This window comes from Macaca thibetana, chromosome 9 (assembly GCF_024542745.1).
Source record: "Macaca thibetana thibetana isolate TM-01 chromosome 9, ASM2454274v1, whole genome shotgun sequence".
Taxonomy (NCBI): Eukaryota; Metazoa; Chordata; class Mammalia; order Primates; family Cercopithecidae; genus Macaca; species Macaca thibetana.
Window position 1 is genome coordinate 13,069,793 of NC_065586.1, and position 15,433 is coordinate 13,085,225.

Consider the following 15,433-nt stretch of genomic DNA (forward strand, 5'->3'; position numbering starts at 1 on the left):
GGGAAGCAGGTATCATTTGGAGAGATTTTTCTTTATATGCATCATGATGACTTTAGTTAAAGACCAAACACCTGGGCTCATGTCCCACTACATATTGAATACAAAGTTGAACTGATGTTAAAACTTACCGTCTGTTCTTCAAGTGAAACAAACAACACTGCCTGCAAAATGGAACTAATGGAATGATATTTCATTTCCTACTTACTCACAGGAACTGAGGACAGGGACTGGCAGCAACAGCGGAATATTCCGATTCATTCCTGCCCCAAGTGTGGAGAGGTTCTGCCTGACATCGACACGCTACAGATTCATGTGATGGACTGCATCATTTAGGTGTTGATGTGTCACCTCCCCAAAACTGTTGGTAAATGTCAGATTTTTTCCTCCAAGAGTTGTCCTTCTGTGTTATTTGTTTTTCACTCAAATATTTTACCTCATTATTATTGTTTTAAAAGAAAGAAAACAGTCCGGGTGCGCTGGCTCATGCCTGTAATCCCAGCACTTTGGGAGACCGAGGTGGGTGGATCACTTGGGGTCAGGAGTTTGAGACCAGCCTGGCCAACATGGTGAAACTCTGTCTCTACCAAAATTACAAAAATTAGCCGAGCATGGTGGTGGACGCCTGTAGTCCCAGCTACTTGGGAGGTTGAGGCAGGAGAATCGCTTGAAACTGGGAAGTGGAGGTTGCAGTGAGCCCAGACGACACCACTGCACGCCAGCCTGGGTGACAGAGCGCAACTCTGCCTCAAAAAAAAAAAAAAAAAAAAGAAAAGAAAAGAAAACGTACCTATTCTATGTAGAACACCTTTGGTGGAGTTCTATCAACTCGCAAAGTAAAATCCTTACCTACCACTCTTCTGATGATAACTTTAGTATTTTTTATGTTTGGTTGATGCCAGCAGCTGCACTGCTCATGCAGTTAGCTAGCATGTGACATCATGCGACAAAGTTCATGTAGTTAGATGGAAGAAACCTCACTGATTAATTTTAAGAACCTTTTAGGGATGCAGGAACAATGAAGTGGCCACAGATTTAATCAAGAAAAATGTTTTTGAAGCATTTTAAAAAATGAACTATATTGCTATGTTTCTTCATTTAAAATGGATCTATTGGAGGTTATGTGTGTATGTTGTAGTTTTAATTGCAGCCACAATAATTGTACCGAAGTTTTCACAGAGGCACTGTGAGCCTTTACTTAATATCACCACAAGTGAAAAAATATTGGCATTGATGAAATAGATAACATTGACCTCACTGGATCTCTTTACCCATTCACAGTGTAAAGAAGTTACCTTCATTCTTTCATTGTACCTGCAGGCCTATGGGCTTGTAGAGTAGATAATTAATTTCTAAAAAGAACAGCTGCCTATTTTCTTCCTAGGTTAGGTTATATCTTCATAATCACAAGAATTAGTGATTGCAAAATAAAATTTTGCTTATGAATCTTTTACATTGTTTATATATGATTAATATCATCATGTGTATATTTTCTGTATTAAACTCATTTGGCTTCCTTTAAGCTGAATACTTAGTCATATATCTTTCATTAGTTCTATGAATATGAGCAAATCCCTTTACTAGAGCCCATTATGTGCTGTTTGAATTAGAAGTCATCCTTGCTGAGAAGGTGAATAGGTAGGGATTTGCCTTGTTTTGTAAGTCTACAATTTGCCAAGAGTGAATAACACTGGACCAGCTGTAAAAGTAAACAGTGTATTTATGCATTGAGATACTAAAGCATTTAAGAGAAAATTAAAAGATCTCTTTTGTTTAAATTTGTCCTAAGAATCTCTCCTAGACAAACTTGACTATACACACACACTTCAATAAGAATCAAAATAGTTCATTATATCTTCATGCCGAGAGAACACATGATACAAATTCAACAGCAATTTCGATTAAACAAGTCCCCTATCACACCTCAGGAAGAATATTTGTTAAAGACATTTCTAAAGTAACTCTGACATTTTTACTTTTCTTTGTTACGGTTTCTAATGTAAATTTTTTCCCTTATCATCTTACACTGGAGGAAATATATTTCTATAGTCTCCTAAATAGAGAAGGAAACCAAATGGTTTCACATTTAAAGTTGTTGGACATAATTCTTTTACTTTGTTCAAGTTGAAATATCCAGCCAATCCAGCTCTGAAATAATAACATGAATGGACTTATTAAGCTTGTGACCAAATCGTTTGTTTAATAGTTGGAAGAATTACAAATGAAGGCAATTTCATGTAGTCAGTTTAAATTAAGGCTGTTGTTTCCAGCTTGGAAAATAGCTTATAAACTCTGTGCACATCTTACCTCATTTATTTAGTCTGATATCCCTTCAAAGTCTCTGTTCCATGTGACCAGTTAACTATACCTCCTAGGAATTTTGTGTGTGTGTGTGTGGTAAAAACACATAGTTGAAGATTACACTCTTAACAAGTTTGTGTCTATCCTGGATGGTATTGTTAACTGTGTGTACATTGTTGTTCAGCAGATCTCTAGAACTTTTTCATCCTGCATGAATGAAACTCTCCACCCATTGAACTGAGCCCCCATTCTCCCCTCCCCAGTCCCTGGCAACCACCACTCTCCTTTCTGCTTCTATGAGTTTCACTACTTTACATACCTCCCATAAGTGGAATTACATAGTATTTTTCCTTCTGTAACTGACTTATTTCATTTAACATAGCTCCCTCATTCAAAGCATAACTTCCTGGATGAAGGTTTCAGGCAAAAGCACCTGGAAAATCAGGCCTTTGCCACTCGTTTTCCCCTTACTACCCTCCCCCCAGGCCCCTGGTCCTGTGCCTCCACCTGCTGAGCACTGTTCCATTTGCCGACACTCTCGTGTTATCCTGGGAAACATAAGGTAGAAGAGCCATGGGGACTCTGCTCGAGGGTGGTATAAGGTATTTGAAACCAAGCCTCTTCATTAACCCAATCCACATCACAGAGAGGCAACGTGGGTGCCCCTAGCCCAATGGCCGGGCTATTTGCTACACAATAATAGATTTCTTGTAAACCGTCAGCCTTCTGAGTAGCGGGCACCACAGGCTATTTTTTAAAATAATTTTTTTGTAGAAATGGGGTCTCACAATGCTTCTCAGGCTAGTCTCAAATTTCTAGGCTCAAGCAGTCCTCCCGCCTCAGCCTCCCAAAGTGCTAGGATTATTGGTGCTAGGAATCCCTTTCTCCCCTTGAAGATAAATCAAGCGGTGATGAAGTCCCTAAGCTTTATTTGCCTAGGAAAGTCTATTTCTCTTTCATTTTTGAAGGACAGTTTGACTGGACATAGTATGTCTTACTTGGCAGTTTGTCTCCTTCTGCACTGAATATATTATCTCACTCCCTTCTGGCCATCTGGCAAGGTTTCTGCTATGAAATCCACTGTTTTATGAAGGATCCCTTGTTCGTGACAAGTTGCTTTTTGATTTTGAAATGACTCAGTGTGGATATCTTTGGGCTCATTCTAGTTGGAGTCCTTTGGAATTCTCAAATCTGGATGTCTGTGTTCTCCCCCAGATTTGGGAAATTTTGAGCCATTATTATTATTATTTTTTTTTTTTTTTTTTTTTTTTTTTTTTATTTTTTTTTGAGAAGGAGTCTCGCTCTGTCTCCCAGGCTGGAATGCAGTGGCACGATCTCGGCTCACTGCAAGCTTCGCCTCCTGGGTTCACGCCATTCTCCTGCCTCAGCCTCCCGAGTAGCTGGGACTACAGGCGCCTGCCACCACGCCCGGCTAGTTTTTTTGTATTTTTTAGTAGAGACGGGGTTTCACCGTGTTCGCCAGGATGATCTCGATCTCCTGACCTCGTGATCTGCCCGTCTCGGCCTCCCAAAGTGCTGGGATTACAGGCTTGAGCCACCGCGCCCGGCCGAGCCATTATTTTTTTAAAGAAGCTTTCTGTCCCTTTTTCTATTTCTTCTTAAATTCCCATAGTGTTTATATTGGTCCACTTACTGGTGTCCCAGAAGTTCCTTAGACTTTTATCATTTTTAAATTATTTTTCCTTTTTGATCCACTGACTGGATCATTTCAGATAACCTGTCTCTGAGTTTACTCTTTCTTCTGCTTTGTCAAATCTGCTGTTGAACCCCTCTAATACATTTTTCAATTTATTCTTCACTGCCAACATTTCTGTTTGGTTCTTTTTTATACTCTCTTTATGGATACTCTCATTTTGTTCATACATCATTTTCCTGAGCTCACTGAACATCTTTTGAATTTTTTTCAGGTTATTCATAGACCACTAGTTCTTGGGATCAGTCTCTAGAGATTTCATTTGCCTCTTTGGGCCATATTTTCACATGTTTCTTCATGTGTCTTGTGATTTTGTGTTGGGATCCATGTATTTGAAAAATAACTGTGTCTTCCAGTCTTTAGGGACTGACTTCATACAGGGAAAGATCTTTACTGATCATCTTGGCTAGAGATTCCGGGATCTCCCCAACCTCTTCCATAGATCCATCCCTCCAGACCTGTGCATGCCAATGTTCAAGTACATTTGCTGGTCTCTTTTTTCAGAATCTGTAGCCTCTTGTTCCTTCTGGTGTCTGCCGGCAGCACTGCGTATTTTCTGGAGCTGCCACAAGCCATCCAGCACTCCTTATCTTATTCTCAGCAGCCTCCAGGTCTCTCTCTAGAGCGTTCCAGGTTCTGTCAAAACTCTAAGTTGGGCAAGATAGAACCAGTTCCCTGATAAGCCCCTTAAAAGCCAGAACATCTGACACACGCTCCACTAGTCTCGTTCCCTCCACAAGGGAGAGGCTGGCTGAGCCTGTTGATACAGACTGGCTGAGCTGTATGAACCTCTGTATGCCGCACCATGAGTCCTGGAGCAGTAGCAGGTCAGGTCACCCAGCTCGCTCTCTTTCCCAGTGCCCCCCCACCCAGGCATCTACAGTATGCTGTGTTCTATCCGCACTCCAAGACAAAATAGAAACGAGTCCCTCAGACAGCCTCCCAAAAGGGCAGAATGTTGGACACACTTTGCTCTTCTCTTTTCCACTATATAGGAGAGGCCGCCAAGATGTATTGGCCTCTGTTGGACTGCAGATCCTCTACAGCAGCAGCAAGCTGCCACGCTGTTATTCTCAGTAGTCTCCAGGCATCTATGGTTTATCAAGCCTTTCAGTGCTCAGGACAAGAGAAACAGTCCCCTGGGAAACCCCCTGAAAAACTGGAAATTGGATTCAGGCTCCAACTCTCCCTCCCCAGGGAAAGCCAAGAGTCAGGTGTTTTCTCCCACTTGTTTCACACTGAGCTGGGGCAATGGGCATGGTGACAGAGTACATGCCAGTCCCAGTCTCCTCTTTTGTTCTGAGTGGTCCCTAGACTGGTGCCTTTTTCAGTCAGTTCCTGAATTTAGGCAAGATAGAAACGAATCCCTCAGACAGCCCCCTGAAAAGTCTGCACATTGGGCATAGGCATTAGTCTTCTCTTTGCCTCCCCAGGAAGAGCTCAGGAGCTGGGAGCTTTCTCCTGATTGTGCCACACTGAGCCACAGGAGGTGCTATGGCAAGGGGGTGTCACGAGTTCTCCTACATAGCTGGTTTCATGCTCATCTGGAGTGGAGGAGCCTGTTAACTGTTTTCTTGATTTCTCACAAAGGGAATTCATCCATGTATTGTTGAACCAGTGTCTTCCCGGCGGGGAAGGAGGGCCTGGGGCTTCCTCTTCTGCCATCTCTCTTTTGTAAATGCTGCCGATTTTCCTTCCTTCCTTCCTTCCTTCCTTCCTTCCTTCCTTCCTTCCTTCCTTCCTTCCTTCCTCTCTCTCTCTCTCTTTTTTTTTTTTTTTTTTTTTTTTTTAGCAGGATAAATGTTCAACTTTAACTGGAAAAGAAAAGGAGATGACTTTTAGTCTGATACTTATAATGCAATATTATTTGCAATTCTGTATAAATAGATTTCAGAAACTTCGATTTCAAATCCCAGTTAAAGAGAGGAAAATTACGGGAAGGAACTGCAGTTCCAAATTTTTCCTTTCAGGGCAGTCAATCAAATTAGCTTTTTAACTAAAAGTAAGATTTCAACTATCTAACTATATCAGAAAAACAGAGTACCTGTGTTTGATTTTGGGTAGTCAAGCCAAGCTTCCTTGCAAATCATCCACATGCATCTTCATCTCTTTCCACTACTTCTCCTCTTTTGTCTCTCTTCCTGCATCTACTGAAACTGTAGGCCAGGTGCAGTGGCTCATGCCTGTAATCCCAGCACTTTGGAAGGCAGAGGTGGGTGGATCACCTGAGGTCAGGGGTTCGAGACCAGCCTGGCCAACGTGGTGAAACCCCATCTCGACTAAAAATGCGAAAATTAGCCGAGCGTGGTGGCATGCACCTGTAATCCCAGCTATTTGGGAGGCTGGCCGAGGCAGGTGAATCGCTTGAACTTAGGAGATGGAGGTGCAAAGAGCCGAGATCGTGCCACTGCACTCCATCTTGGGTGACAGAGCAAAACTCTGTCTGAAAAAAAAAAAAAAAAAAAAGAAGAAAAAGAAACTGTAATTACTGAGGCACACTCTAGTTCTGTCAATTCCTTTTCATTTGGCTTTCTGGACGAAGATAGGAGCTGGAAGAAGACAGGTTAGGAGCTGGAAGAAGTCTTTAACTAATACATTTCTGGTTTCGCTTGACCCGAAGATGTTTTTGCAAGGCAAGGAGATGCCACTGGTTCTGGCTTTGGTTCTACTTGCTGGTTGAGGCTTCTGTTCAGCTGTGTGACATATCTGCATTTGAGGAAGCTAAAGTGCTGAAATGTAATCCACTTCTTATTGGCATTCCTAAAAACATGCCTGAACCTGTGAGGGGATTCCTGCATGGCTCTTCTTGCAAGATACCAGACACATCCTCCTACCTAACCTGTCAGGAGGCGTGAGGAGAGCATGTGAAGGGATATAGCCATAACACAAGAGACTGGCCACTCCTCAGATCCCCATGTCCCTCTGTCCTCACTGGCTGTTGGGTGCCACCATCTTCCTTCCCTACCCCTGTCCATGCTGTATTCTTGAAGTCTTATTAAATGGGAGCAATAGAAAGATTGGGAACTAGGAAATATGAATGAGCCAATGAAAATTTAACTGAGTTACAGCCAGGCACAGTGGCTTATGCCTGTAATCCCAGCACTTTGGGAGGTGGAGACAGGTGGATCACTTGAAGTCAGGTGTTTGAGTTGAGCCTGGCCAACATGGTGAAACCCTGTCTCTACTAAAAATACAAAAATTAGCCAGGTATGCTGGTGCACACTTGTAATCCCAGCTACGTGAGAGGCTGAGGTGGGAGGATCACTTGAACCCAGGAGGTGGAGGTTTCAGTGAGCTGAGAGCCAAGATTGCATCACTGCATTCCAGCCTGGGTGACAGAGTGAGACTGTCTCAAAAAAAAAAAAAGCAAAAAAAAATTTAACACAATTATTTTAAAATATTATCTTAAACTTTTATATTTGAAAATAACTTTGGCCGGGCGCGGTGGCTCAAGCCTGTAATCCCAGCACTTTGGGAGGCCGAGATGGGTGGATCGCAATGTCAGGAGATCGAGACCATCCTGGCTAACACGGTGAAACCCCGTCTCTACTAAAAAATACAAAAAAACTAGCCAGGTGTGGTGGTGGGCGCCTGTAGTCCCAGCTACTTGGGAGGCTGAGGCAGGAGAATGGCGTAAACCTGGGAGGCGGAGCTTGCAGTGAGCCGAGATCTGGCCACTGCACTCCAGCCTGGGAGACAGAGCAAGACTCCGTCTCAAAAAAAAAAAAAAAAAAAAAAAAGACAAAGCCCTGTCTTAAAGAAAATAACTTTGACTCAGTCTGAGTGAGGAGCTGAGAAGTCATCATTCCTGTTCTCACAGCAAGAAAAAGGCTGAACAAATTGCATATCAACAACTCTTTTTAAGTCTGTCAGTGAATTGAGCTTGCAGGGCAAACCACTATCCCCAAAACTGGAAAGACAGGATAATACAGAGAGTTGCAGGATTACCAGATCCGAAGCTCAGAAGCAGAAACCCCCACTGGAGCCAGTGCCACGGTAGAAAAACGTAAGCTAGCTTAATTGGTGAATGGCTGGAAGTTCCGTGTGGACAAGCTTGAGAGTTGGAAACCCCTGGAGGGCCAAGTCTCAGAACTCTTATACTTTTGTGATTTTCACCTCCAGGAGTCTTGCCAGATTCTCAAGTGAAGACTGGAGAAAAATCCCCTCATGCCTCTGGGTGGGAGTAGCCATTTGGAAATATGGCAGAGCATTCTGTTCCTCTTAAAAAGGCCTAGTGTTATGAGAAATTGTTTTATCAAACCCTGTTGACCTGGAGGAAGGGAAATATCCAACCCAGCCCTGCATAGGCTTCCTCCTATCACCTAAGAGGGAGTGGGGAGAAACCTAAGATGTACTGTTGAAGGTCACAGCCTAGAGGCACAGGCTCACTGAAAGACTGAGACCTTCTTATCATAGGATTGTAGAATGCTTCTCCTCCCCTCTGCATTACCACCACATCAGTAGGGCTCCTGTATAATAACAGAGGGTTACAAATGAAAAAACTGTGTGTCTCACATCTTATTTAAGAGGATATCTGTATGGAAACCCAAAGCAACAAGGAAGACAAAAACAGTAACTTCAGAGGAAATTTTAGCCTCTGATACTTGTGGAAAAAGCAAATAGTAAACACATCCTAACTCCTGGTCAAATAAATGTAAAACTTCACACTAAAGGCCTATTTGCTCACATTCCTTTTAACCAGTGTATCTTGCCAGGCTTTCAACAAATATTGTAAGGCATCATAAAGACGAAAACACCCCACACCACTTGAAAAGACAGACCAAACATCAGAACCAGACTCAGTTATGACAGCTATGAGACTGGGTATTTAAAATAACTATGATTTATACTCTAAGGGTTCTAATGGGAAAAGTGTTTAAAATGCAAGGAAAGATGGGTAATGTAAGGCAGAGATGGAAATTTTAAGAAAGGATAAAAAAGAAATACTAGAAATCAAAACATTGACGGAAATGAAGAGTGCTTCTGATGCACTCATCAATAGACTGGACGTGGCCAACGAAAGAATCAGTGAGCTTGAAGAAATGTCAATAGAAACTTCTAAAACTGAAATGCACAGAGAAGAATAAATGAAAAGAACAGAATATTCAGGAACCGTGGGTTAATTATAAAAGTTATGCATATAATGGAAATACCAGAAGGAGAAGAAAACGAAGTATTTGAAGTAATAATGGCTGAGAATTTTCGAAAATTAATGACAGACACCAATCCACAGATCCAGGAAGCTCAGAAAATACCAAGCATGATAAATACAAAACCAAATCTATACCTAGGCATATCATATTCAAACTATAGAAAAGCAAAGACAGAGAAAATCTTGAAAGAAGCCAGAAAGGGGAAAAGCCTTACCTGTAGAGAGGAGCGAGAATAAGAACCATCAGACCTCTGTCCAGAAACCATGCAAGCAAGAAGAGAATAAAGCGAAATAAATGTTGAGCGAGAACAACCACCAATTTAGAATTCTCTACATATGGACATTATCCTTCAAAAGTGATGGAGAAATAGACTTCTTCAAACAGTAATTAAGAGGATTTGGTGCCATTAGTTCTTCCCTTCCAAGAAATGTTAAAAGAAGTTCTTCAGGGTGAAGGAAACTGATACATATTAGTATAATTTATATGCTAAGAGAGGAAAGAAAATTACATAAAATGCTCAGTTGAAACCATAAAAGGCAGAAATACAGTGGAAAACAATAAAAAAAGATTAAAGGCAACAAATAGAAAATAATAAATATGGTAGACATTATTCCAGTTATATCAATAGTAACTTTAAACATCAGTAGTCTAAAGATATCAATTTTAAAAGAGACTGTTAGAGTGGATTAAAAAAAAAAAAAAAGACTAGGCTGGGCACGGGGGCTCACACCTGTAATCCCAACACTTTGGGAGGCCGAGACAGGTGGATCACGAGGTCTGGAGTTCAAGACCAGCCTGGCCAACATAGTGAAACCCTGTCTCTACTAAAAATACAAAAATTAGCCAGGCATGGTGGTGCACACCTGCAGTCTCAGCTACTGGGGAGGCTGAGGCAGGAGAATCACTTGAACTTGGGAGGCAGAGGTTGTGGTGAGCTAAGATCATGCCACTGTACTCCAGCCTGGGCAACAGAGTGGGACTCTATCTCAAAAAAAAAAAAAAAAAAAAAAAAAAAAAAAAAAAAAACAAGACCCAATTGTAAGTCATTGACAAGAAACTCACTTTTAATATAAAGACATATGTAGATTAAAAAGATGGAGAAAGATACATTATACTAACACTAATCAAAACAAACCTGGAGTAGATACATCAATTTCAGACAAAGAAACCTCAGAGCAAAGAAAATTGCCAAGGATAAAGAGGGACATTATATAATGATAAAGAGGTCAATTCTCCAAGAAGACACAACGATCCTGAATGTGTTTGCACCTAACAATGGAATGTCAAGACATATGAGGCAAAAACTGATAGAACTGTAAGGAAAAACAGATGAATTCATTAGTATAGTTGCTATTGTGGACTGAAATATGTCCCCCAGAATTAATATGTTGAAGCCCTAACCCCCAGTGTGATGATATTTGGAGATGAGACATTTAAGAGTTAATTCTGTTTAGATAAGGTCATGAGGGTGGGGCCTTGATAATGGAATTAGTGCCTTTACAGGAAGACACACCACAGAGCCCTCCCTTCCTGCCTCTCTGTGTGCATGCACCAAGGAAAAGCCATGTGAGGACACAGCAAGAAACAACTCTCTGCAACCCAAGGAAAGAGCCCTCATCAGACTCTGACCCTGCCCACACCCTGACCCCTGACATCTAGTCTCCAGAGATGTGAAAAATAAATTCCTGTTGTTTGAACCACCCAGACTATGGTATTTTGTTATGGCAGTTTGAGAAGACTGACAGTCAGAGGCTTTAAAAACCCTCTGTAATTCACAGATACAAGAGATGGAAAACTAGTAAGGACAGAGTTGAACTGAACAACACTGTCATAGTTTGTGTTTCTATAAAGGAATGTGTGGGGTTGGGTAATTTATAAAGAAAAGAGGTTTATTTGGCTCACATTTCTGCAGACTGTAGAAGCATGGCATTAGCATCTGCTTTTTTTTTTTTTTTTTTTTTTTGACAAGGAGTCTTGCTCGCCAAGGCTGGAGTGCAGTGGTGTGATCTTGGCTCACTGAAACCTCCACCTCCTGGGTTCAAGCAATTCTCCTGCCTCAGCCTACCAAGTAGCTGGGATTACAGGCACATGCCACCACGCCTGGCTAATTTTTATGTTTTTAGTAGAGATGGGGTTTCGCCATGGGTGGTCCCAAACTCCTGATCTCAGGTGATCCACCTGCCTCAGCCTCCTAAAGGGCTGGGATTACAGACGTGAGCCACTGCACCCGGCTAGCATCTGCTTCTATGAGGACCTCAGGCTGCTTCCACTCATGGCAGAAGGCAAAGGGAAGCAGGCATTGCATAGCAAGAGGAAGGAAGAGAGAGAAGGGAGGTAGGTGCCAGGCTCTTTTTAACAATCGGTTTTCCCAGAAACTATTAGAGTCAGAACTCATTACCATGAGGATGGCACCAAGCCATTAATGAGGGATCCACCCCCATAACTCAGACACCCCCACTAGGCCCCACCTCCAAACTAGGGATCAAACTTCAACATGAAATTTAGAGGGGACAGGTATCCAAACTATATTAAACACTATCAGTCTACTAGATCTAATTGATACCTACAGAATACTTCATACTCTGCATATAGCAGAATTTACATTCTTCTCATGCTCATACAGAATATTCACCAAGATAGGCCACATTCTGGTCCATAAAATGCAGCTTAACAAATTTAAAACAATGGAAATCAAAGTATGCTGTCACATCAAAATGTAATTAAATGAGAAATCAATAACAGAAAGAGAGCTGGAAACTCCAAAAATGCATGGAGATTAAACAATACACCTACAGGCCGGGCGTGGTGGCTCATGCCTGTAATCCTTAGCACTTTGGGAAGCCGAGCAGGCAGATTGCCTGAATTCAGGAGTTTGAGACCAGCCTGGACAACATAGTAAAACCCCGTCTCTACTAAAATACAAAAAAATTAGCTGGGTGTGGCGGTGTGCTCCTATAGTCCCAGCTACTTGGGAGACTGAGGCAGGAGAATTGCTTGAACCTGGGAGGCAGAAGTTGCAATGAGCCAAGATTGCACCACTGCACTCCAGCCTGGGCAACAGAGTGAGACTCCGTCTCAAAACAACAACAACAACAACAACAAAAAAAAAAAAAAAAAAAAAAAAAAAAAAAAAAACCACCTACAAGTAATACATAGTTTAAGGAAGAAGTCTCAAGCAATATTTTAAGCTAAATGAAATATAACCTATTAAAATTTGTGGGATTCAGAGAAAACACTGTTTTGAGGGAAATTTGTAGCATTGAATATATATGTAGAAAAGAAAAAAGATTAAAATCAGTAATAGAAGCTGCCGCCTAGAAAACTAGGAAAGAAAAGCAAAGTACAAAATAAGCAGAAGAAAAAAAATAGTAAAAATTAGAGCATAAATTAATGAAACAAACCAGGAAATCAACAGAGAAAACAGAGGCTGGTGGTTTGAAATAATCAATAAAATTGATGAACTTCTAGCCAGGTTAACTAAGAAAAAGAGACAAGATACGAATTACCAATACCAGTATACCAACAATCAATCATTGCCCCTTGAGATATAAAACATAGTACTACTTGCATTAGTACCCAAAAATGGAATACTTTGGTATTCCAGAGTGTTCATTTAAGATCTGTATGAGGAAAACTACAAAACTGATGAAATGAAAGGCAGATTAATAAAAGGTAAGCCGGGTGCAGTGGTTCACGCCTGTAATCCCAGCACTTTGGGAGGCCAGGGTGGGCGGATCACCTGAGGTCAGGAGTTCGAGACCAGCCTGACCAACATGAAGAAACCCCGTCTCTACTAAAAATTCAAAATTAGCCGGGCATGGTGGGGCATGCCTGTAATCCCAGCTACTTGGGAGGCTGAGGCAGGAGAATTGCTTGAATCTGGGAGGTGGAGGTTGCAGTGAGCCAAAATCGCGCCATTGTACTCCAACCTGGGCAATAAGAGCGATACTCCGTCTCACAAAAATAGAATAAAATAAATAAATAAATAAATAGGAAAAGCATGCGAATTTATTTAGCCATGTATGTGGAGAGAATCACAGAGTGATTACCCAGTATCCCAGTGGGGCCCAAATACTTACATAACCTCATGCCAGAAGGGAGGTGGGGATGGGGAATATGGGTAATTCTGTTGAGGGGTAGTAATTGATTACTAGGGAGGATGAATGGATACTTAGTGGGGGACAGAGACTGACTTGTAAATGTTTCTCTCTGGAAAATGAATGAGCCTGAGAGACATTTTGTAAAAAGGTTGGTCCAAGTCTGGTTACATTCTTGATTATCATTCCTGCAATAGACAATGAAATAACATGGGAGAAAAAAACCCTTGTTCTTCTTGGTGGATCTGTCAGGTCTTCGTGTGGCTAGGAGGAAAGTCTCTTCCAAGTCCTATCAATCTGTAAGGGCTTTTAATTCAAAATGCTCATTATGCCAAGGAGTCATATTTTGGGGTGGAATTCCTTGCACTTTTTAAAATGCAGATTGCTAAGTGAAAGAAGCCATTCTGACAAAGTATGATTTCTGTATGATTCCAACCATCTGACAATGCAAAAAGCAAACCTATGGAGATGGTAGTGATTGCCAAGAATTGTGGGGAGGGAGACTTCTAGGGCAGTGAAACTACACTGTAGGAGACTGTAATGGTGGATGCCATTGTCAAAACCCATAGAACTGTACAGCATAAAGAGTGAACCCTAATGAACTGTGGACTGTCATTAATAATAATGTATTGATATTGATTTATCAGTTGTAACAAATGTCCCACATTAATGCAAGATGTTAGTAAGAAGGGAAACTGTGTGTGTGGAAGGGGCTATTCGGGAACTTCCTGCTGATTTCTCTGTAATCCTGAAGCTGCTCTAAAAAAAAATTAAGTCTATTTTTTTTTTTAATGAAAAAAACTTTGAACTATAAGATTATTTAATATGAACACACCTAAAATTTATGTTTGCATCAGAAAATCAAGGTTGTTGTAAAGATTGGTTAACACTTCCATGTGACCCATAAGGAAAGGGCTAACTTGGATTATTTTTAAGGAAATAGTAAATGTATTATGCCATCATTAATTCAGTGGGGGAAAATGGATATGACACCTAGTTGCAGCTTTTATTTATTTATTTATTTGTATTTGTATTTATTTATTTATTTTTTGAGACAGAGTCTTTCTCTGTTGCCCAGGCTGGAGTGCAATGGCATGATCTTGGCTTACTGCATCCTCCGCCTCCCAAGTTCAAGCAACTCTCCTGCCTCAGCCTCCCGAGTAGCTGGGATTACAGGCATCTGCCACCACACCCAGCTAATTTTTCTTTTTTTTTTATTATTATTATTTTTTGAGACGGAGTCTCTCTCTGTCTCCCAGGCCGGAGTGCAGTGGTGTGATCTCGGTTCACTGCAACCTCCACCTTCCGGGTTCAAGTGATTCTCTTGCCTCAGCCTCCTGAGTAGCTGGGATTACAGGCATGCACCACCACGCCCAGCTTTTGTTTTGTTTTGTTTTGCAAAACAAAACAAAACAGCCTCCCGAGTAGCTGGGACCACAGGCACCCGCCGCCATGCCTGGCTAATTTTTGTATTTTTAGTAGAAACGGGGTTTTGCCATAGCAAGGATGTAGATGAGTAGATGGGTTCCAGAGGAAAGAGACACGGTCTAAGAGGCAGGATAATTGGATGCAGGGATGAGGAATTTCCCCATATTGGCAGAAGTGACAAGGAGAGGGGCTTAGAAATATAAGCCAGAGGCATTTGGGGGAAGGAGGCCTGAAGCCAACTCACCTTCTCCCCTCTCCTGCCTGTTTCACTGTCTTGCTCTGCACCATGTTTCCAAGGCCCTCCTGGTGATTCTGATGTCCTCTGAAGTATGAACCACCGCTATATATACAGCGACGAAACCTTCCAAAGGCAGAACATGCAATGCTGGGTCCCACCCCAGAGTCAGTGCTTCTGAGGCTCTGGAATGAGGCCCAGCATGCGAGTTCTAACAGGTTCCCGGGTGACACTGCTGCTGCTGACCCAGAGACCAGGCTCCAGGATGCACCACTGTCCTGCTGCAGTGACGTTTGCCATGTCCTTCCTAAAACTCTCCTTCCCCGGTGTCCTGTACCATCATTTTCCCACAGGCCCACCCCTTTACATCGGAAAAGCCCCGGGGCAAGAATACAGACATAGGCCCACATCTTCTATGTGTAAAATTTGTAAGTTTATAGGTAAAACTAACAAATCTCCTTGGAGTTTCACACTGTAACATAACAGCTTAAGGAGAAGTGGGCCCCAG

At 41.9% G+C, this 15,433-nt stretch overlaps 1 protein-coding gene across 5 annotated transcripts in view; it reads left to right on the forward strand.

Moving 5' to 3' along the window:
• The window catches only part of OPTN (optineurin), a 48,911-nt gene extending 36,371 nt beyond the window's left edge, over positions 1-12,540 (forward strand). For 4 of the 5 annotated variants that reach the window (XM_050803219.1, XM_050803217.1, XM_050803221.1 and 1 more), the window contains one exon: positions 212-1,775. In XM_050803219.1, the coding sequence (XP_050659176.1) occupies positions 212-333 (122 nt within the window). In that variant the 3' untranslated portion in view covers positions 334-1,775. Of the gene's footprint in view, positions 1-211; positions 1,776-10,668 lie in introns of those variants that run through there. The other variant, XM_050803218.1, reaches the window with a different exon arrangement.
• Positions 12,541-15,433: the final 2,893 nt, after the last annotated feature.